Source organism: Natator depressus, chromosome 1, assembly GCF_965152275.1.
Source record: "Natator depressus isolate rNatDep1 chromosome 1, rNatDep2.hap1, whole genome shotgun sequence".
NCBI classification, from domain to species: Eukaryota; Metazoa; Chordata; order Testudines; family Cheloniidae; genus Natator; species Natator depressus.
The window spans coordinates 45,885,038-45,908,319 of record NC_134234.1 but is presented as its reverse complement, the minus strand read 5'-3'; the positions used below and the strand labels follow the sequence as shown (position 1 = coordinate 45,908,319).

The window sequence follows — 23,282 nt, the reverse complement described above, 5'->3', positions numbered from 1 at the left end:
TATAGGTCAGATTGGCAGAGACACTGGGAGGGTTTCACCTTCCTCTGCAGCATGGGTCATGGATCACTTGCTGGTTTGAACCAGAGTAAATGGCGGGTTCTCTGTAACTTGAATTCTTTAAATCAAGATTGGAGGACTTCAGTAACTCAGCCAGAGGTTATGGGTCTATTATAGGAGTGGGTGGGGTGAAGTTCTGTTACCTGCGATATGCAGGTCAGACTAGATGATTATGATGGTCTCTTCTGGCTTTAAAGTCTCTGAGTCTATGAAATACTCAGCTGTCTTATTGGAAAAAAGCACTGAAGAGGCAAGATAGCTACATGCGGACCTTGTTGCTATGGACATGAGCATGGTATAAATGCCTAAATGGACAGAATAGATAGGGGGTAGGTGCTACAATAGGCAGTTGGGTCTGGTGGCTGTACCTAAATGTCACTCTTTGGTGATGATGGAGTTTTGACCATAGCAGGGACCACAGCTAATCCCATGGCCCCTCAGTCTGGTGGCTAGACAATCAGATTGGCCTGCAGTGAGTACGGGTCATATAACGCCATTGGCCAGGAGGTTTAGTTGCAGGGCAGGTACAGAACTCCCTCAGATAGTACCAACTTTTATATGCTCTCTCCACCTGTGTGAACACCTTGTTTCTCTCTCAACCCTTCCCATATATAATTGCTTAGTTTCCTTTTTTAGTGTGCCCACTGGTAGAGGATTGTCATCTCTGGGGAAGGTGCTTTGCCATATCTCTCTGTGTTATTGCTCATACTGAAATGACCCCTGGTTTTAGATCTCAACCACCACTGGAATCAGGAAGGAATTTCCTGCTAGAATATTCCCACCCTAATTTGGTTTTATGGAAGTTTGTGTTTTGCCTCAAGTGGGTTTCCCCTCTCTTAAAGGTCCAGGGGAGTTTCACACACATATATTCATGTCCCAGCAAATTTATTGGGGTCAGGGTATGATACCGTCTTTGCTAATAACGTATTTTCCAAGGGGGAAGCTATATCAAGTGATCTTCCCTACCCAGCGGGCTTGTGTTGAGAGCTTTAAACTACTCACATCTCCTGGGTAAGATCACTCTGTTTACAGTGGATGGTGTTTGACATTTGCATGAAAACCCAATATACCATGTATGACCATCGCTGGAGCATGAGTAGCAAGTCCCTAGGTTGAGCATATCAATGGCAATAGCTCGGATGGATCAGTGTAATGGATTGTAGGGCAGTCCAAGTCACCAGTGCACATTAGTCCAGGGCAAGTCTGGCAAAGACTTTTTGCTGTGGGTAAGTTTAATTTGTTATCAGCCAACGCTTCTGGCAATTGGACCCTACATCACACATCTATCTCTGACTCTGCTCTGACCCAACACAAATGCCAGTGCCTACACAAGGCTCACCTTTTCACAAGCACCAAGCATTTATGAGCTGAGTACTGAAAGAGCAGGTCCAATTCAGTGTTTAGCTGAGATTTCACTAACATGGTAATGGTTTGGGGGAGAGCTGGGAATAATTTTTACGAAGAACTGACTTGGAAGAAGTTGGAATTAATTCAGCAGCCAAATAGATTCTCTTCTTCTTCTCTTCTGTTAGGTCAGCATTAACACTGAACACCCTGCAGCATACTCTCCTCGGAAAGGCCCCAATGCCCTATGCAGGAATATTTAGATTACTCACTGGAGGAGTGGCTACCGTGCATGGCTTGCTCATCTTCTGTGCTTATCTTCTACATCGCATGCTCTGTATAATACTAGAGACTTAGTGTTCTTGGGTCCTGGCAAAACAATTGTACATACTGTTTAACCAGAATGGCTGGGTAGAAGCCAACTTACTCCATAGCAAGAACTAGGGCATGCACAGTAGTTGGTACTATTGCGTTGTCAGCAGTGTGAGCAGTAAACACAGCCATGGGTTAAAACTGCAGGGGGACCAAGAGCAGTAACACCCACTTTTTGGGAGCTGTGGTGCCATGAAGTTGATGACTCTCTGCAATTTCAAAAACAAGTAGGTCAGCTGCTAGAGGCATTTCCTACCCCTCACCAGAGGTCTGTAAAACTACAGACAAAGCAACTAGTCCCAATCAGCCCTTCAGCAGAGATGTTTGTCTCTGTTACATTTTAAAGACGTTTTAGTCTGAGTTGTTAAATTTGGCAGGTTTCCTTTCTAGCATGTGGTAATATTTTTTTTTAAACCAAATGTTAGAAAATAAATTTCCCACATTTCATTGCCAAAGGGACTGTGACAGGCCTTAAAACATATGAGGACAAAAATATCTATCCGTATGCCAGGTTCTGGTACAAAATAATCACACTCAGGGCAGTACACCTCTCCCCCTGCTTGCCAAACCCTCCACCAGCAGGTGTGTACATCTATTTGGTACTGACTCTTCTGTAGATCTGGGGTTGCTTATTTAATATCTATATACCAGTAACACCCACCCACAATCATTAAGATCAGGGCTTAAATAAATAGACAAGGGCAGTCTGTAGACCTGGCAATCTAAATAAACAAGATAGGGAAATAGTACAACATAAAATCAAACAAAATCTTGTAGGTAGTTCCCAGACCAACCTGCTCCTCTACCCACACAATATCCAAGTGCCTGGGCCAATGTACTCTGATTTGCCCTCCTTCCACCCAATCCATGCCATGCAAGTGTTTGTTTAGTATTTAATCCTTCCTGTTGTATTTTATCCCCATGTATTTTGCTTTATTTCAATGTCTGTTGTCTAGTTCTTCTCTGCATCTCCCTCTCAGGGTCATTTCAATCCTTCATCAGCATCCACTCCCCCCTTCCCCCCTTTTCTGGCTTCCACTGACCACTTCAGAGCAGATATCATGGGCTCTGAAAGTGCGTTCTTCATGCCCTGCCTCTGCTCTTCCTCTCTGTCTCTTCCTGGGGTCCCCTGGGGGATGAAGCTGGTATGTCCTGCCTATGTTGTCTGGTGTTGGGAGGCCTCAAGGTGCTTGGTGTCCCAATGTCAGAGTTCTCCTGATGGGTCTCCTGCTGCTGTCCTTCCCTCTCAGTCCTGGGGAGCAGGGATCTCATGCGTCATCCTCTGGGAGAAAAAGCAGCCGGGCCCTTCCTACATGGTCTGTGGTGATGAGAGTGGAGGCTTCTGTATATAGACGTTTTATTTCTGGTCACAGTATTGAAGATACAGGATCAAGTCCTTAGATAAGTCACAGTCCAATTCCCCAGAGTTCACACAAACACTCTGATCTACTATTTTTAAACTTGAACGTTAAACTACTCATTTAAAAGCAGGCGTCGTCCCTTTTTCCTGCACGGGATGGTCTTGGGGGGCTCAGGCAGCTGGGGTCTATCCATGGCGCTGTCACAAATTCCCCGTGACTTTGGCCAAGGTGCCTGGGTGCCTCCATTTCCTCATCTGTGACATGGGGGAAATTAGCACCTATCTGCCCCACAGAGGGCGAGGGGGGACTTACGCCCGGCACTCATGCCAGTGAGAGGACCACGGCAATCGGCACCCCGCAGGCAGGCCGGCCCTGTGGCTGTCCCCGCGCCAGCAAAGGCGCTGCACAAGCTCCTCGAAGCATCCGAAGGAGTGTGGGCAGGTTCCCCGGAGCATCTCCCGGCTGAGCAGTCCCGAGCTCGGCCCTGAGCGGCCTTCAGCGCCGTGGGGCGACCGGGGAGGGGAAGCTGAAGCCAGCCCACCTCCGTTGGTGTGCGGTAGGATCTGAAGCCGCTCCCCGGAGGTGAAAGTCCTCTCTGCGCTCAGCGACCGACCCAGCCCGCGGTACTTTACCTGGGAGACGTGCAGGGCAGCACGGTGCCGGCCGGCGGAAAGGTCCCGCGGCAAGCATGGCACGCGATCCGCCTGGAGGGCACCCGGCTGCAGCCGGACGCTCGCGGCTCCGGGGATGCGCTGGCAGCTAGAGCCGGGCCGGGCGGTCCCCAGCGCGGCTGGGCTGGAGCGGAGCCGGGACCCTCAGGCGGCGATGGAGAGGCGCTGCCCTGCCCGACTCAGGCTGCTGCGGGGTGGGGTGGGGGGGGGGGTGATAACAGACATAGGCAGAGAGCGAGGCAGATGGACAAGGACACACGTGTGGCCAAGCCCGGCTTGCGCCTGGCTCCGGCCGGGAGCGCAGCCGCCCTTGGCTGGAGGAGCGGAGCCGGGGTCTCCGTGTGGGGGGACCGGAGAGCGATCGGAGTGACAGGGGGCGGCATGGGTGGAGGGCCGCGGAGGCGAGTTGACCGGGGGCCCGAGTGGCCGGGAAGTGGGCACTGACTCCCAGCCGAAGCCCTGCCTGGCGCGCTCGGGAGCCGGAGTCACTCCTGCGCCGGCAGCGGGGCACGGCAGGGGGCCGGAGGCACTGCTGGAGGGGCCGGGGGGCTCCAGGCTATGTAGGGGAGGGGGGGACCCGGTGACGCAGGGAGAGGAGGGCGTGATCCGCTGGGAGGATGTGGAGGTTATAAATCAGCCGGGCGGCAGGCAGCTCCCTGTGAAGGGATGTCCACGGGAGGTTAAGCGCGCAGCTGGACGCGCCTTGCGGAGCGGAGCGGAGCCCAGCGTTGTCCCGGAGCTAGGCGGCTGCTGGATGGTGATCTCTCTCCGGGACCAGCTGCCCCGCTAGCTTCGTCACAGCGGCCAAGGCGAGCCCGGCCAGGCTGCCGGAGGATCAGCCCCTTTGCTGGGTGTCCCTGAGCCGCGTCCTCTCTCCGAGCAGGCTCGGGCGGAGCTCTCCTACCCTGCGCGCACCTCCCGGGCAGGACCATGGGCAGCCGGGCGCTCGCAGGTGCCATGCTGTGCGGGCTGCTGGCACCCGCTCTCCTCCTCGCAGGTAAGTGGCCCGTTCCCCTGCGGGGTGGGGGTGTCGGGGGGCGGCCGAAGCTAAGTGGTCCAGGACTCAGGAGGCAGCCGGCTGCGCTTGGCTCTGCGCCCCAGAGAGACACCCTTCCAATCCCGTGCCCCTGCCTGGGGGAGTGTGACCCTCCCCGCTCCCTGGCAGCGCAAGGGGCCGGAGCTGGGGTCCCAGCCGCACGCCATTTCTCCTCACCCCCATGGTGCCCAGTCTGGACCCCGCTTCCCACCCTGCAGGAGGCTGCTTTGCTGCGCACACCCGCTTACCCCGGGACGCTCTCTGGGTGCCCAAACGGGGCTCTGTCCCTATTGCTGTGCAAGCTGATGCCCGTCGGAGCTGTCCCGTGTCTGACTCTCACGGGCAGAAAAGAAATCTCGGGGACAGGCTGGATCCTATCGATCTGTGGCCTCAAGCCCCCAGTTTGTAGCATCAAAACAGAGAGCAAGGCTAGCGGCTCCCGCCTCGCCAAAAATCCGGACCCCGCCGAATCCCGGGCAGCGAGCGCCGCAGAAGCCCGGTTCCAGCACTGGGCTCCCGCAGGATCTTGTACAATCTAAACAGACAACCGCTGTAGCCGCACGTTCCTGGAGAAATCTGGACTCTGATCCATCCTGGCCCAACAGCGCGGGAAAAAAGACACATTTAGTGCCCTGACCCTGCCCATTGTAATCCTAGTTCCGCAAAATTCCAGTTTTAACAGAGGGGGAAAAAATGTAGCAACTATTAGCGAACTCGAAAATCCAGACCCTATAGCAGAGGAGAGCAGCAGCCCCGCAAAAAGATGTATCCGGCACCTAGATACTGGTGGGGGTTTTAAATCTCAAAGCCTTAAATTCTACCAGAAAAGAAGAGCACCAGCTCCAATCCCACTGCAAAGATCCAGATCCTGATATATCCTTGGTAAATAACACCGCCAGGACATAGATCCACCATCAAAGCAGAGCTCTGGACATAGATTTACCTGATGTAAAAGAGTATCTGTATAGAGAGTAAAACTTTGCGGATCTAGGTGAAAAAAATGGGCCATATCATGCTGACTCCCGGTCCATGTTTGGATTTTACAAGTGCTTTGTGTGCCGAGTTGTATCAGGGACCAGACTTTTTAGCAAGGACTGGAAGCAGCTACACTGGGTTTCCATTTTTCCAACAGAATGTAGAGATCTGTGGTCAAAATTCCCTGGATCCGGTAAAACCCAGATTGCTCTTGCACCGGGATGTGTTGGAGCCTGGATTTTTTCTGGTCATATAGGGAAAGCAATATGTATTGTCTATTTTGATGGTACAATTTGGGGGACCCCAAAACAGTAGGACCAACAGGGCGAAGTGCTAATTAGCTGGGATGCACCGGAGTATGGATTTTCGCAGTGGCATGCTTGCTTTTTCTGGCGCTGGAACAGAGCTTTCCAGATGAGAGGTAAAGTCATCTGCAGGTTCACGGGAGTTGGACCAGGCACAGGGAAGTCTTGAGTTCGAGTGAGAGAAAATACTAAAATGCATATGGAACCTAGGGCCAAACACAGACTTGTAACTTAATCTGTTGCATTATTTGTTATAAATTAGTTGAATGGAGGAGTTATAGAACCATTGAAGTGTTACATTTTATTGCAAACTATTCTACTTTATGGTTTCAATCAACTAAATCCAGACTAAATAGATGATGACCAATACATTTATAAAGGCTGAGTTAATTTCCTAAAACCATGGCAGTAATGCAAATAGTTTGTGTAAATGAGTAAAACAACCCTGAAATATTTTGTTCTTGCATTGAAACTTAGTTCAGATTTTGACTTGAAAGCATTGAGAATACAGAGCTGTCTGCATATCTACAATTAGAGACAGTAGGTCAAATCCTGCCAAGTGATTTTCAGTTGGGATGGGTAGCTGGTGGTTGGGCATGGGTACTCTGGCAGACTACATGATTTGGTCATCATCAATCCTGCAAAATCTCCTATTCTGTCACTTGCTATGTAGTAGATCTCCCAGAAGGGGTGACCATGCTCCTTTGAAGTCCATAGCAAAACTCTTGATGATTTTAATTTTGAGCAGGATCAGACCCTGAATACTAAAGGGGTGAGGAATGGGGTGTTGGGGAATTACATGTTAAAGTAAAAGTATTGATTCTCCATAGACTCTTACTCCCATCCCCTGTAGTCGATCTGGGAAGGAAATGGTTTTCCCATCCCATGTCAATTTTTGAGAAACAAAACATTTCCCCATTCTGCATTGTGAGGAAATGGAGACCTTTCAAACAGTCTCATGAAAAACCCCATGAGTGAGGAAACCCCCTTAGAATAGCTAATAGCCCAGTGGTCAGGGCACTCATGTGGCAAGTAGACGACTTACAAGTTCAAGTCCCTGCTCTGCCTGATTAAGACCACGGTTTCTTAAACGTGGCTCTCCCATATCCGAAGTGCCCTAATCACCAGGCTATTGACTGGTCTAGGGTGAGGTTTTTACCAAATGGTAAAAATTAAACTTTTGATGCCATATTAGGGCCTGATCCTGCAGTCCTTGCACACTCATGACTCCCATTTCAAGCAATGGGGGTTTGGCGTGTGGAAGGACTACAGGAGGCTAACTAAAGAGCTAGATTCTGCAGCCCTCTTCTCTTGACCTCACTGGAGGATTATGTCCTAGTCAGGGCTAAAGGATTGGGCCCAAGCCCCTTATCCATATGTGAGGCTAGTGATAGAAGAACCAGAGACCATGTACATTCAGAGAGGCTTCAGACAGAGAGATCAGCTAATATGTATTTTCATTTTTAAATGACAGCACAGAGCGAAAGCCAAAGCCTCCTTGGATCTGCACCCTTGTCCTACTGAAGTCAGTTGTACCAGCAATGGGACTAGGACTGAGCACGACGATAGAATGAGAAATAGGAGACTAGAGAGCTTCAGTTGCTAGTCACTTTACACATTAACTTTTGTCATCATTAGTACTGCAGTGGCAGCTAGGGTCAGGCCCCAGTGAACTAGATGTTCTAAAATCATGGTTCCTGCCTGGAAGAGCCTACAGTATAACTCAAAACAAGATGTGACAAGTGTATCAACCAAACAATAGGAGGTAAGGAAGGAAGAGATAATGATAATAAGATCATGTGGTTATGTAAGATAGTGATAATGCCTGACCTGATGTTTCCAAATCCTATGATTTAAAAAAATGTAATAAACAATGTCAATGATCCCTGAGTCTTCCCCCCCATGCAATCTTTAGTTGGCTGATCTCCTGGAGGCATCACAGCAGAGTTATATCTTGAGAAGGAATTTTAAGGCGGAGAGGTTAGTGGCTTTGTGCTCCCAAAGGCATTTCCTGTGGCCGGGCAGTGTGTAAGAAGTAGTGGGAGCATATGTTGGAGAAGAGGACAAAGGGTCATACAAGGCTGGCATAGCTGGTGGGGCAAAAGGCAACAGGACAAGGACTGTCTTGTGATCCTGCCATTCACAAAGTGTGTAGAGTCTGATTCACCATCCTGGTCCTGTCAGTGGAATGATGTGAGCTTCCTGGTAGCAGAAAGTTTGCCTAGCATGAAAATAAGGGGTGCAGTGTCACAAGCCACTCTTAACCCCTTCTCCATCAGCAGGCCTGGAGCAGCAGTGCAAATCCAGAGATATTGCTGGGAAGGGGCATTGTTAGGACATGCAGGGGACATGGTAATTCAGTGCCTGTCCCGGGAAGCCTTCACAGGTGGGATGGCTATGGAGCTCAGGCTTGAGTTTCAAGTTGTGTATTCTTTTAGGATGATCATTGTGGTACCATGTGTTTGACCCAGATATGAATTCCCCCTCAGGTGCTGGGGCCTTCCTAGCCACAGGGGGCTGCACTTTGCACTTATATGTGCCTGCAGGGGTTGATCAGTCCCACTGTCTTATTAGGACTGGGAGCAATAAAAGAACCCAAGAGCTGGACATCCAACATCCCTTGAATTTCAATGACTGTTGGGCACCTGACTCCCTCCTTGAAAAATTCCAGCGTACATTTACATAAGGCTGGAGGATTAGAAGCTGGTGTGGAACAGAAGCATCTATTCTTCCATTTATATGTAGAATTTAATCTTCTAACTTTTTAACTGCACTAATGGGATTCACCAGCACTAATGGGAATTACCCCATGGTATTTTGGCAAGGTGCTCTGTACAGTATAGCTCTTTTGAGCCAAATTCTGCTCTCATGTATGCTGGTGTAAATCTGGAGTAAGTCCATTGAACTCAGCTGAGCTGCTCCAGATTTGCACTAGTGTCGATGAAAATCAGCATTTATAGTATAGTATAGTATACTGTATAATAAAGATGACTTTCACACCCACAAACGTTCAATGCATTTACCATTTTTAATTGGTGATGTGAGATGAGATTTTTTGTTTTTTAAGCTCAAAATGCTCATGAACAAGCGTGACCTTTGCTTTGTCAGACTTTTCAAAGACCAGAACTAGGGTCTTTGCAGCAGGCGTGGCTAACCGTGTGGGCCGTGTGTTAGGACAGAAGGCAATGCCTGCTGCTTTCCAGAATGATTGCTGATTCCTCACACTTCTATGCAGTTTGGAAATTGCTAGCGGTTGCAGTATCAGACTGGTGGTTTTCATGTCAGGCTGAGATAATGATAGTGAAAGGAAATGAAAGGGAGAGGGGGTGATTGAGGAAGGACTTGAAAGGCAGGGGTAAGGCGCAGCATTGCAGAACTGTCTCATGGGCTGTGGGTGGAATTCTACTGAGGAAATTGTTCCTTTGAGTCTGCTAGAGATAGGCGTTGAGACTTTCTGATGCAACCCAGAAGGGAGCAGGAAGCAGGGATTGCTGCAAGAGTGGGGGATGCTTTCCCATCAAGAGCGGGATGTCTGGCAATCACAGTCAACTGTTGGACCATTTCTCTGCGGCTATGCACCAAGAGTTCCTTTACAAACACACTTTATCTTTACTTTGCCCTTTTTTGACCATCTGTGTAATATTTCTACACTACAAAGCCCCAAGCCAAAGCTATGTATCAGTATTTGGGGGAGGGGGTATGGCTGCTTGTGTGAGCATATCTGAGAATCCCTTCCATTTGACCATTTAAAGTAACTTACAAACACTTTATTCACCAACCTAAGAAATGACCTTCCTCAGCATTTAACAACCAGGAATGGGCTGCCTTTTCCATTTACTGTGTGTGAACTGTTCATTCCGATGCAGCCCTAAAATCTATTACCTTCTCATCTTCAGTTGTTGGTGACAAGGGGCATTCTCGATCTTCTCTTACCAAGATGTAGGAACTCAGTATCATTCCCCCACCCTGGAAAGGAATATCATGGTGCAAAGCCAGTACATACAGCGAGGGAGAGAGGGTCTATGGGTATGATTTGTTCATGGCAAGGTGGGAGGAAATATACCAGCCTAAAGTAAAGGAAAGCATGATTTTGCCTAATATATTATCAAAAGTAATTCAAGACCATTATAAATCCTTGTGAATCTATTACTTTTGTCCATTCTGTTTGTCTGCTTTGTGTTTATGAAGAAACACATCTGACATCCCAGTTAATAATTCTTCAAAGTAATCTGCCACTACTTCCTGCCTTTGTACAGATTTTTTTTTAATAACATACCCTCACAGCAGGTGTGCTCACGTGTAATGACAGTGATAATGATTTACAGTTCTATCGTGATTTTCCTCCAGAAGGATCCCAGCATGCTTTTGGAATATGGGACCACTCTTGCAAACAGTTATTCATACATACACATAATTACTCCTAAGCAGAGTCCCTTGGAATTCAGTTACACAACCACATCATCTTCTCTGCCCGTGGCCCCTGAATGCTATTACTAAATTCACCCAAGTGTTACTGCAGCCTGAGACACAGTCATTCTGCCCCTGCTCCTCTCCCCCACCCCCTGTGGAACTTCACTGGAGGGCATCAGCTGACTGGGGAGGACATTAGCTGGTTGGGAAGGTCCTGACACCACCTCCCCATTGGCTCCATTAGACAGAAAGTGAGGGAGGAGGGCACAGGGCCTCTCAGACACTGTAGAGGTACAGGTTTCAGAGTAACAGCCATGTTAGTCTGTATTCGCAAAAAGAAAAGGAGGACTTGTGGCACCTTAGAGACTAACCAATTTATTTGAGCATGAGCTTTCGTGAGCTAAAGCTCACTAGCTGTAGCTCACGAAAGCTCATGCTCAAATAAATTGGTTAGTCTCTAAGGTGCCACAAGTCCTCCTTTTCTTTTTGTAGAGGTACAGGATCTCTGAACAGATCTCTCTGTTCTTTTGACAGATCCCCTGAGAGCCCTGCTTTCCTAGGCCAGAACGATCAGCTCCACTCCCTGGGGGTGAGTGTGGGGAAACTCCATGAGAAGAATTTCACATCATTCTCCCCCAACCCGCTTCCTGTGTGATTTCCCATGGAATGGAAGGATCCAAGTCTTTTATTTCCACTCTTAATTGAATGAATGAGTCTCCCTGGAAAAGCTCCCATGGAAATGACTCAGACAAAATTCTGAATTTCTTTGGAATAGCGTTAACATAGGAATTGCCACGCTGGATCAGACCAGAGATCCATCTAGCCCAGTATCCTGTCACCAACAGTGTCCAGTGTAAGAGCCTTCAGAGAAGGTGCAAGAAACCCTGCAATAGGCAGTTATGGAATAACCTTTCCCAGGGAAAGTTTCCTTGAGGAAAGTTGTTTGTGGTAAAATCCAAAACAATTCTGTTAATTAGAGTATTAAAAAGCTGTAGACTCAAGGGCCAAAGGAGCCAACGTAAACTTGATGCCTGTTTAAGTTAGGTGCTGTCAGCCTTTATAGCGAGTGTGTATAAAATAACGACTGTCTTTTAACATATTATGTTATATAACTTCTCCTGCTTTTGTCCTGATATTCAAAATTTGGGGTAAAAAATCCAGCTGTCCTCGTCTGATGTGATGCTGTAGTATAAAATTATAATCTGTGTATATTTTTCCCTTTTAAATTGGGGTATCTTCATAAAACAGTGCAATCTCATACTCCCTAGCTCCTTTCTGTAGATGGATCTTGCCCTGTGGTTATACGGGGGGAATGGAACGAACCACCACGATGGAACTGGTTTCAGAGTGGTAGCCGTGTTAGTCTGTATCAGCAAAAACAATGAGGAGTCCTTGTGGCACTTTAGAGACTAACAATTTTATTTGGGCATAAACTTTCATGGGCTAGAACCCACTTCATCAGATGCTTCCTTTTCCTTCAATACAGGTTTCCTTGTAAGATAGCGTGAACTGGGCCATTAATCAGGTCATATTTATGGTAGCTCTAATAGCCAAATGTCATTTGATTTGCTGAGAGGGAGTTAAATGACTGCAATTAATTTAGCGCTATTGTCCTTTTAGCTGGTTAATAGTTTGAGGTCCTAATCTACTGACAAATCACACAGTGGATCAAAGCAAGATGAGGTTAGTGGTCTGTTTCAGACAGCTGCTTAAAGCTGGTCTTGCCCTACCACACCTGCCAGAAGGGAGGAAGTCTCTAACAAAAAAGGGGGAAAGCAGCCTTCAGCACTAGGCTGCCCTGATCGAGGAAGCTTGGGTATGAGACAGAGGACCTAGGAGGTGGGCTGAGCTGTCCTGAGCTAAGTACTCTAAGAACAGCCAAACTTCAGGAGGAGTCTTGGACTGGCCTTTTTTGTCTGATTGCTGATTTATTTATTCACAAAGTCCTAACCAAGAAAGCGGGTAAGTTTGACCCTACACAGGGACAGGGTGTGTGGAGTGTGTCTTAGAGGAAGTGGGAAAGTCTTTTACTCTGAATCTGCTGTTCCTGTTTGACTCTCTAGTTTTAAAAGTTAATTGTTGCATTAGGTTTTTCCTGTGCATGTATCCAGGGCCTTTGAATAATGGGTCTATTTTACAGATTAAAAAAATGAAGATGAAAGTAACATTCTGGTGTTGTATTTTCTCTCTTAAAGTTACAGCATTTTTGGGGGGTGTTATCTGTGGAATATTGAAAATAATAACTCAAAAGCTTTGTGCTCAGGGGAAATGCTGCAACTTTTCTGCTTAGTCACTGAGTTTGCTTCTGTGTCTTGATTAGTAATAAACTGTGAAATAGCTGGAATTTGGTAGGCTGAGATGTCAGATGGAGCTAGTGAAAATTAAAAGAGCTTGGCTTGTTTAGCCTACAAAACAAAAGCTGTGAGAGGTTATTGTTGCTCTATATAAATACATCAGGGGGGTGAACACCAGGAAGGGAGAAGAGCTATTTATGGTGAAGAACAACGTCGGTGCAAGGACAGCTAGCCATGATTAAATTTAGGCTAGAAATGAAAAGAAGGTTTTTAACCATCAGATCAGTGAGGTTCTGGAATAGCCTCTCAATAGCAATAGTGGGGGGCAAACAATGTAACTAGTTTTAAGATGGAACTTGATAAATTTACGAACTGGATTAGATGATGGGGTTGCCGGTGACAGAAGGAGACTGGACTCCATATCATCAGGAGATCCCTTCCAGTCCTATGTTCCCAGAGAGTTGTAGGCAGAGTTTTGAGTTTTTAAGATGTCCATACAAAATATTCCCCAAATCCAGTCTGTTATAACTTGTTTTCTTTCTAATGCAAGAGAAGCTATGATGAATGTTAGGAAGCTTGCTAGGAAAGGAATTGTGTATTTGTTGTTCAGTTTAGTTGGAGTGGGGAAACTCATCTGTTTGCTCTATGTAGGAATTTTACATGACTCCTTTATAGAAGTTTTGGTCTCACTGTATTTATGCTATAGTAGTACAGTACTTTCCAAATACTTAGCTAATAAGTATCTGAGTGGAGAAAGTTTCTGTGAGCACCTAATACCTGGGCTCAGAGCGTTGCACTGCTGGCATCCTTTTTATGGTCTTTACTACTTGTGTGATGATCATAGCTGTCAATGTACTATGGGAAATGGCAGAACTTTGGATGCTGCTAATTGGCATGCATGTTTATTTCATGCACTCACCTGTAACTGTGACTTGATATTATATTTCTAGATACCATCAACAAAGACGTTTACACCTTTAAATAAAGTGGCTGCAGCCCAGATTCTTGTGAGCTTCACTTCTCCACTAGGCCAGGAATATCTTCACTCCTGAGGAGGAGTCAGTGTTTGGGATGTACGTGTCTGGGTACATATGAGAATACATACATATACAAGAACATTACTGCTGGAGGCTTGGTAGCGTGTACCACCCCGGTATGCAGCTGAGAGGTTGTCAGAATTGTACTGCCTTCCATTTTAACTATTAGGTGTTACAAGTTGCTTATGTAGCAGCTGGCAATTTTTATTTTTTCAAAATGCTAAATGCATACATTTTAAACAATAGTGCAGCCACCTCAATCTCAGAACCTCAATCTCAGATCCAGACCTGAGCATGAGGTTTGGTGAAAAGGGTACATCTTCCTCTGCCTGTCAAGATCTCCCTCGGGCAGCTAGCTACTCATCTGTATATCTGACTGCCTTTTGACTCCAGGACATGGAGCCAGAGTAGGAGCTAATTACCATACACAGGACTTTTCTGACACAGGGTAGTAAACCCTGAGATTTTCAAAATGTGCTGGCTCAGGTCCCACTGGGAGATTAGCTCATCCGCTCTCATAGTCTGATGATTATGCCCTAAAAATAGTTTGATAGTTTAAAGTAGCTCAGACAGAAGTTTTGGGCTTGATGCAAAAATTAGTGGGTGAGATTCTTTGGGCTGTGCTACGCAGGTGGTCAGGCTAGATGATCACAATGGTTCCTTCTAGCTTTAAGGTAAGAATCTGTGAATTATCATCCTGATGTGGTGATGCCTATTTTGTATGCAAGTAACTTTTAATGACGTTCTTGAACTTGCAAGTAAAATAGGACACGTGGCGATTGCAAGCGAGGCATGCATGAGTTATAGAGCAGAGTCAGTGAGAAACAAGGCAGGTCAGCATGAACACACGGTGTGTTTTTCTAATTATTGCTGTTGATATCCTTGCTGAAAACCTATAAACTCTTGTTACTCTATATAGTGCTACTGCCATATATAGTTCCATTTAAATTAAAGCTACTATTCCATTATGCTAGTTTATTGAGATGGCCTACTTAAGAGGAAGGATGGTCCAGCCGTTAGGGCAATAAGCTAGGATGTGGGAGACAGGATGCTGTGCCACAAACTTCCTGTATAACCTTGGGCAAGTCTTTGTGCCTCAGTTCCCCATCTCTAACAAGGGATAATAACACATCCCATCCTTACAGGAGTGCTATGAGCATAAATACATTAAAGCAGTGGTCCACAAACTTTTCATGGTCATACCTTACCATACTCCATCTGCGCCCTCGGCTCGGAGCTGAGGCTGGGAGCAGGGCCATGGCTGGGGGTGGGGCGTGGATACGGGTGAAGGGGCTGAGGCCACAGCTGGGGATGGAACTGCGGCCGGGGCTGAGTGGAGGCCAGAGCTGGGAGCAGAAGCCGGGCTGCGGTCAAGGGTCAAGGCTGGGGGCAAGACTGGAGCTGGAGTGGAGCTTCAGCTGGGACCACTGCCAGCGGCTGGAGCAGAGCTGGGGGTGGAGCAAGGCTGGCTGGTGCTCCCTGCTGCCCCTTATGAGGGCTGGCCTAGGTCCTGCTGCTCCCCCCCACAACATTCATCCACACTCCCCCCGAGGGTCCTTTGGGGACCTCTGCATTAAAGATTGTGAGGCATTCATTATAATAGGTAATGGGGCTACCATAGAAGAAGCTGAGTTAGAGGGTGGTGTTGTGAACTTTTCAGAAAGTCAGAATAACTCGGATTTTTGCACTGTAGCTGTTTGTTAGGTTTCTGCTTTGCCACATGCAGTATGGATAGTAACTGAAAAAATATACTGAGTTAAACCAAAGATAGACGAGGTGAATAGCTCTTCTTGCAAATAGAAGGAAATCAGAGCTATAAATGACTTTTCAAAGTGCCCTGCACTTAGGACTGAAGAATCCCATGCACCGCTACAAACTAGGGACCGAGTGGCTAGGCAGCAGTTCTGCAGAAAAGAACCTAGGGGTGACAGTGGACGAGAAGCTGGATATGAGTCAACAGTGTGCCCTTGTTGCCAAGAAAGCCAATGGCACTTTGGGATGTAATAAGTAGGGGCATTGCCAGCAGATCGAGGGACGTGATCGTTCCCCTCTATTCGACATTGGTGAGGCCTCATCTGGAGTACTGTGTCCAGTTTTGGGCCCCACACTACAAGAAGGATGTGGAAAAATTGGAAAGCGTCCAGCGGAGGGCAACAGAAATGATTAGGGGACTGGAACACATGATTTATGAGGAGAGGCTGAGGGAACTGGGATTGTTTAGTCTACGGAAGAGAAGAATGAGGGGGGATTTGATAGCTGCTTTCAGCTACCTGAAGGGGGGTTCCAAAGAGGATGGATCTAGACTGTTCTCAGTGGTAGCAGATGACAGAACAAGGAGTAATGGTCTCAAGTTGCAGTGGGGGAGGTTTAGGTTGGATATTAGGAAAAACTTTTTCACTAGGAGAGCGGTGAAACACTGGAATGCGTTACCTAGGGAGGTGGTGGAATCTTCTTCCTTTGAGGTTTTTAAGGTCAGGCTTGACAAAGCCCTGGCTGGGATGATTTAGTTGGGGATTGGTCCTGCTTTGAGCAGGGGGTTGGACTAGATGACCTCCTGAGGTCCCTTCCAACCCTGATATTCTATGATTGATTTTAGGCAAAGGTATCATTTAGCTCAGTAATGGAACCAAAACTATGCACAGACACAAATATTCCAACCAAAAATAAATTGACTTTACCCACTGAACAGCACCAAGTTTCTTTAGAAAAGGTCATAATGTAACAGTACACCAACAGGAATTCTGTAATAAAGACTTGCGAGCACAAAGGTGTCTTTTAAAAAATAAATTAGAATAGAACAAGTCATGTATACAGAAGAATAGATTGGCCAATATCCATACAATGAACCAGCTAGTGTAAATCAGTATATGACCATTGTTTTCAATAGAGGTCCACTGAATGGAGCCACACTTTTGGTTATTTTGGCTACATTCTGCAATTGTTACATGTCTGTTTACCAGTGTGAGTGTTTCCATTCCCTTCAGTGGGCTGACTCGTATGAGGCAGCGAACATACACATAAGTAAGAAATGCACAGTCTAGCCCATATTTTAAATGAAGAATCTTTAAATTATTCAGGCTAAGAAGAATTGTGAATAGTGTGAATTAGAGAGGTGAAAGGCCTTAGGGGACCTTAACCATTCTCCTACCAATGGTAGAGTGTCCTGTACCAATATAAAAATTATGTCTGATGATTGAGTATAAATTTAAGTTGGGAGGAAACTATATTTGACAATAGAAAGCACTAAGGGCGAGATATGTTTAATGAGCTTTAAAATGCAGGCAAATCTGACACTTAATAAAACAATTAGGCTATGATGGATAACTTTATTGCACACTGATGGCACTTTAAATCCAGAAGCTCTGTGTACACCGCAGCTGGCAAAGATAAATGGATCGTTCTCATTAACCTCTTCATTGTGTAGATAAAGAAAGCTTAGCTAATACATTCAGGCTAACTGGTGTGGTGAAGGGATGTTAGTAAAAAACCAACATTTAACGAGACAGAAGATTTGTTCATTTCATCCCACGTGTTCAGTTACCCATGTGTGTAAGTGTTTGCAGAATTGGGGCATATATGTACTCTGTAGATCAGACACAATATCAGTAACATTTACATATACACATGTATTTTATCTGGGGTGTACAATAATGTGAAATAAGGCTATGTATAAGTCCACAAAATAGTCAGAGTACAAGTTTGTTTACTGAGTGCAAAAAGGGTGCTGTAGTTCCATCATATGTTGAACATACTTCAAGCAAAAAGAAAAGGAGGACTTGTGGCACCTTAGAGACTCACCAATTTATCTGAGCATGAGCTTTCGTGAGCTACAGCTCACATCAGCTGTAGCTCACGAAAGCTCATGCTCAAATAAATTGGTGAGTCTCTAAGGTGCCACAAGTCCTCCTTTTCTTTTTGCGAATACAGACTAACACGGCTGCTACTCTGAAATACTTCAAGCACTTATTCTTTAGCTCCTTTGCATCTCCAGCTGAAAGCGCTACACCAAATACTGCCCAAGCTGGGTTCTGTGCCTTTTCAAACAGTTCTTTGACCCTGTCTTTAGGCAGCATGGGTAACTTTGGCGCAGACACTAGTTTAGGTCACAAATTGGTTCAATAATCTGATTGGCTGACTTAAAGGTGTCCTACAAACTTTAAAAAAAGTGAATATGGGGGGAGGGGAGAGTCATTCTGTTGTCACATGAAAAGAAGTTACACGCCAATGTAGGTCACTGTAAGGGTAGGTTGCTGATGGTCGCTTAGTGACAGGCATAATGATTAATGAACATGTCCTGTTAAGCCATGACCTTTCCAAAAAGCCAGTGTCAAGTAAAATGCCTGAAGAAGGTACACAGGAGGCGTGATCCCCTTGTAAATATTGACAGTAGGAATTTCTGTGCGATTCTCCTTTTCTTTGTCTTTTCTGGTAAGCTTGTCAAACCCTATTGCATTTCTTCTTTGAATCATTTTTGTATCATTTAAAAAAATGTAGGAAAGCTAATGACCCATGCAGGGATGGAATGTAAAGAAAAGCTATTTCTCTTCAGACCTGTACCACTTAAGTGGTAACTCTATTATTGTGTGTGTGGACTTTTTAATACAAATAGGATTCTGTATTTCAGGGCTTTGTTGCTGGAAATCTGAAAAATTAAACATGTGTCAAGCCTTATATATTGGGTCTGTAAGGGCAAATATTAAGTTAGGTGCCTAAGTGTTAATGTGGTTAATTACTGGAGTTAAATATTTAAAGTGCACTTGAAGTCAACAGTAAGAATCCAGTTTACTTCAATGGGAGCAGAGTTAGGCCAACACTAGAGCGGTTTTTAAATTCTGCCCACAGTGATTACAAAACACAGCTGTATCTTTTAGATTAGTTAATGTATGTAGTAGGACAAAACCTGGATATATATCAAATGTATCTGGGATTTCTTTTGATCACAGGTTGGGGTGCTTAGAGAATTTCCTGCATTGAGCTCAGTAACTATGAGGCAGGTCTCCTGGATTATAATGAAGCATGCATTTCCAAGGATTCCTATTTTATAAGGGTTCTGAATGGCGTTTCTTGAGATTCTGTACAGGGACATTTTTGCTTCTGATACCACAGATTAACAGAGAAAAGAGTGCAACATTTGTAACATTTTTGGTCCTTCACCATTAGCAGAACAAAACAGACAAAAACAAACCATAACCAGAACACTCCAATGAATGACTAGCTGGTTGACCCTGTGATTAGTGTTCTGGAGCACCCCGTAGATGACCTGAGTTCAATGGTGGCAATTAGGCCATACCCACTCCATGAGATAGTCTAAGAGGTTTTCTGGGGATTCTATGTCTACACTGCACTTTCGTCATTAAAACTTGTGTTGCTAAGGGGTGTGGGGAAAAAAACAAAAAAACCCACACACCTCCCTGCAAAACAAGTTTTACCAATGAAAAGCACCGGCTCTCCTGCCAACAAAGCTACTGCTCCTCATTGGGGGTGGTTTTATTTTGTCATCAGGACAGCTCTCTCCTGGCGATAAAGAGCGGCTATACTGCGTGCCTTACCGTGGCAAGGCCTTAGCGGCACAACTGTGCCGCTGTAAGCTTTGCGGTGTAGACAGCCTCCGATTGTGTCCTGTGGAGGAAAGACTGTCTCCTTTTTGTTTGTACAGTGTCAATGCCAACAAGACTCTAGTGCAACTGGGCCCTGGTCCTGATTGATCTTTGGCAGCTACTGTATTTAATAATAATTTGTTCTTAAAAGTCAAGCTGGTGGTACATATTGTCATGGGCACCCAGATTTTCCAATCACTAGTCTGACTTCTGCCCTTATGTACAAAGCCAGTTCAATAAAACAATTTTCCTTGGTGCCTGAATCTTAGAATCCTCATGAATAGAGGAATGCGCATAATCATCAAATACATGGTCATTGGAATATTCAAATTGTTTAGCTTGAGAGCATTGACAAAAGTTAAGCCAAAGTGTCTAATTTTTCTTCTCAACAGCTGCCTGACCACTACTGGTTAGTTGCAACCCTTCTTGGATTTTTATTATAAAGCAAATTTAATCAGATTCTCAGTATTTACATCTAGCATTAGTGATTCAGAATTGAAAATCAGTCAGACCTTAAGTGTCTACAAGAGTTTATCCAGTACATCATTAGTGTACTTGTTAGCAAAGCCAAGAAATCAGTTTTTAGAAAGACGATTAAAAAAACCACTGTAAATTTACTAGTCAGAGTTGCCAAATCATAAATCACTTCTTTATAGATTTGTGGCCCTTTCTTTTTGTGACAGGTTTAGTCACAGAGATCCCCTTGGGACTGTCACCTGATGTGCTGAAACTACCTCTGAGCCCATTTTCCACTGCCAGTTTGGGACTCCAGAACCCTGCCTTGTTGAGCCAGACATGCTAGTCTGCTGCAACACGGACCCAGGTCTGGTCCACGCCCCCAGAGCTGCAGACTTTAACCAAAAACTGCTCAGCAAGTCACTTATCTCCAGCACCCAGACACTCAGCTCCCAGTGGGATCCAAACTCCAAATAAATCCATTTTACTCTGTATAAAGCTTATACAGGGTAAACGCAGATTGTCTGCCCTCTATATCACTGATAGAAAGATATGCACAGCTGTTTGCTCTCCCAGGTATTCATCACTTACTCTGAGTTTATTAATAAACAAAAAAGTGATTTTATTAAGTATAAAAAGTAGGATTTAAGTGGTTTCAAAGTAATAATGGACAGAACAAAGTATGTTACCATGCAAAATAAAAAAAAAAAAACACGCAAGTCTAAGCCTAATACATTTAAGAAACTGAATACAGGTAAATCTCACCCTCAGAGATGTTCCAATAAGCTTCTTTCACAGGCTAGACTCCTTCCTAGTCTGGGCCCAATCTTTTCCCCTGGTACAGTCCTTGTTCCAGCTCAGGTGGTAATTAGGGGATTTCTGTTCCACCCTCTTCTATGGCTTTGGCACAAGGCGGGAATCTTTTGTCTCTCTGGGTCTCCATCCCTCCTTCTAAATGGAAAAGCACCAGGTTTAAGATGGATTCCAGTACCAGGTGACATGGTCACAAATTCTGTTAGACCCCAAACCTCCATTCTTTCCGGCTTGACTCACAGGAACACAGGAAGGCTTACAATTAAACAGAGCCATTTACAACCAATTGTCCTAGTTAATGGGAGCCATCAAGATTCCAAGCCACCATTAATGGCCCACACTTTGCATAATTACAATAGGACCTCACAGTAATACTTCATATTTCTAGCTTCAGATACAAGAATGATACATTCATACAAATAGGATGAACACACTCAGTAGATTATAAGCTTTGTAATGATACCTTACAAGAAACCTTTTGCATAAAGCATATTCCAGTTACATTATATTTACATTCATAAGCATATTTCCATAACCACATGGAGTGAAGCGGCACTTAACAGTTCATTTAGAAACAGACTGAATTTTATTTCCAATGAACAATGTGGTTGTCGATGAGCCACAAAAGACTTTATGACTCATGTACAAGTTTCTGATAATGCTTGTGGTCCTGTTTCAGGAAAGCACCTTTGTTCAGGGAGCCACTTAAGCATGGGCTTAAATTCCCTTTAAGTGACTTGGATTTATGCACATACTGAACTTTAAGCATAAGCTTAGATGCTTTCCTCAACAGGGCCTTGAATGAGAAAATGTAATGTAACCACATTAACTTCAATCACCAAGTAGTCTTCTGTCTGCATACCCCAGCAGACACATTTATTTACTCACTTTTTACATGTAGAATTGAAATAATCTAGGAAACAGCTGCAGGATCTTTTCTTACCTGGTCTCTAGTGAATAAACATCTGCTTTTGGTATGTAAACGTGGTTGAAAATACCCCAAAAAGGTAGAGAAAAAATTAAGACAAAGACCTGCCTTGAGAGTTTACTCATTATACTGGGGGTCAGATTCAATGTAGCTACGCTGATTTTATACCAGCTGCAGATCTGGCCTATGATAATATTTTGACAAGTTCAGATTAATTTTTACATACAAAACAAATTTAACAAATAAGACAGTGATCTGAAGATAACTAGAATGTAGGGACAGCAGCCCTTCCTCCAATGAATGAATTAAATTTAATCAAGGCAACTGAATAATTCAGAAGTTATATTCAAGAGACTAATATATAGGAGAACATTTTCTTGCAGGAACTGGTTCTGCATTCCTTAAGATGGAAAAAAGTGTCCCATTGAAATGAAGAGGGATTTTGCATTTGTTGGGACTGATTATGCATTAGTCCTATAGGCCAAATCCCTCATGTCAATACTCAGTGAACTTCAGCTCATGTCTTTAGGGTGTCTGTTCTAAAGTCCATTTCAGAGTAACAGCCGTGTTAGTCTGTATTCGCAAAAAGAAAAGGAGTACTTGTGGCACCTTAGAGACTAACCAATTTATTTGAGCATAAGCTTTCGTGAGCTACAGCTCACTTCATCGGATGCAGTGAGCTGTAGCTCACGAAAGCTTATGCTCAAATAAATTGGTTAGTCTCTAAGGTGCCACAAGTCCTCCTTTTCTTTTTGCTAAAGTCCATTGTAATCAGTGGAACGATTCCCATTGGTTTCAATGGGCTTTGGCTAAGTGTTCTGCCTCAGGGTCAAATCCTGATGTCACTACTCAGCTGTGTGCTTTTCAATATCACAGGTTTTACAGTGTGCTGAAGAAGTGCTATAGAAATAGAACAGAAATACATAGGGAATATTTTAAAAAGAGATTTCTTTTGAAGAGTCTACTTGCAATTTTCCAGTGCCTCAGTAAATACAAATGATTAAAGATAGTGTAATGGGGTCAGCACCTACCTCTCACAGTATCCCCTTTTCTCTCTGGCCAATAAAACTGCAATCACAGTCTTTTCTTGGGGCGGGGGGGCACCCACCTCTTGTGGATGGCCCCTTTTCTCTTGGTTAGAAATGAGCCTGCTTTTGGTTTTAGTTCTTATATTGGGGTGGCACCCACCTCTTGTAAGAACCCACCTGGCTGATGGATCTCTTGGCAGGTCTTCAGTGACTCAGCCCTTCAGTCAAGTCAAAAACAGTCTGTCTGTGAGATAAAAGCAACACAAACCCCTTTTGGGGTACAAGTCCAACAGTGGCCTCTCTCAGTGCCCTCTGTAATGTCTCTCTGTCTGTCCCTGCTCTAGAATAGAACAGTGACACAGGGCTCCTTCCCTGGAGCCAATGTCTTCACCCTCTCAGGCCCTTTCTGGCCCCAGCTCTTTAGCTGGGCCACTACAGTTCAGTTCCCATTCTGGGGTACCTCAAAGTCCAGGTCATTTTCCCAGTGGCTGGTGGGGCCCACCCTCTACTCTGGGTCCCAGTGCAGGGACCCTTTAAGTAGCAGCCTTCCACCATGTTCCTTTAAATAAACTGCATTGTTGCATTAATTCCATGGGCA

At 45.2% G+C, this 23,282-nt stretch overlaps 1 protein-coding gene across 2 annotated transcripts in view; it reads left to right on the top strand.

Annotated features, from left to right (window-relative positions):
* Positions 1-4,449: 4,449 nt before the first annotated feature.
* The window catches only part of FLT1 (fms related receptor tyrosine kinase 1), a 138,737-nt gene continuing 119,904 nt past the window's right edge, over positions 4,450-23,282 (top strand). For both annotated transcript variants that reach the window (XM_074958962.1, XM_074958980.1), the window contains exon 1: positions 4,450-4,802. In XM_074958962.1, coding sequence (XP_074815063.1) covers positions 4,736-4,802 — 67 coding nt within the window. In that variant the 5' untranslated portion in view covers positions 4,450-4,735. The remainder of the gene's footprint in view (positions 4,803-23,282) is intronic.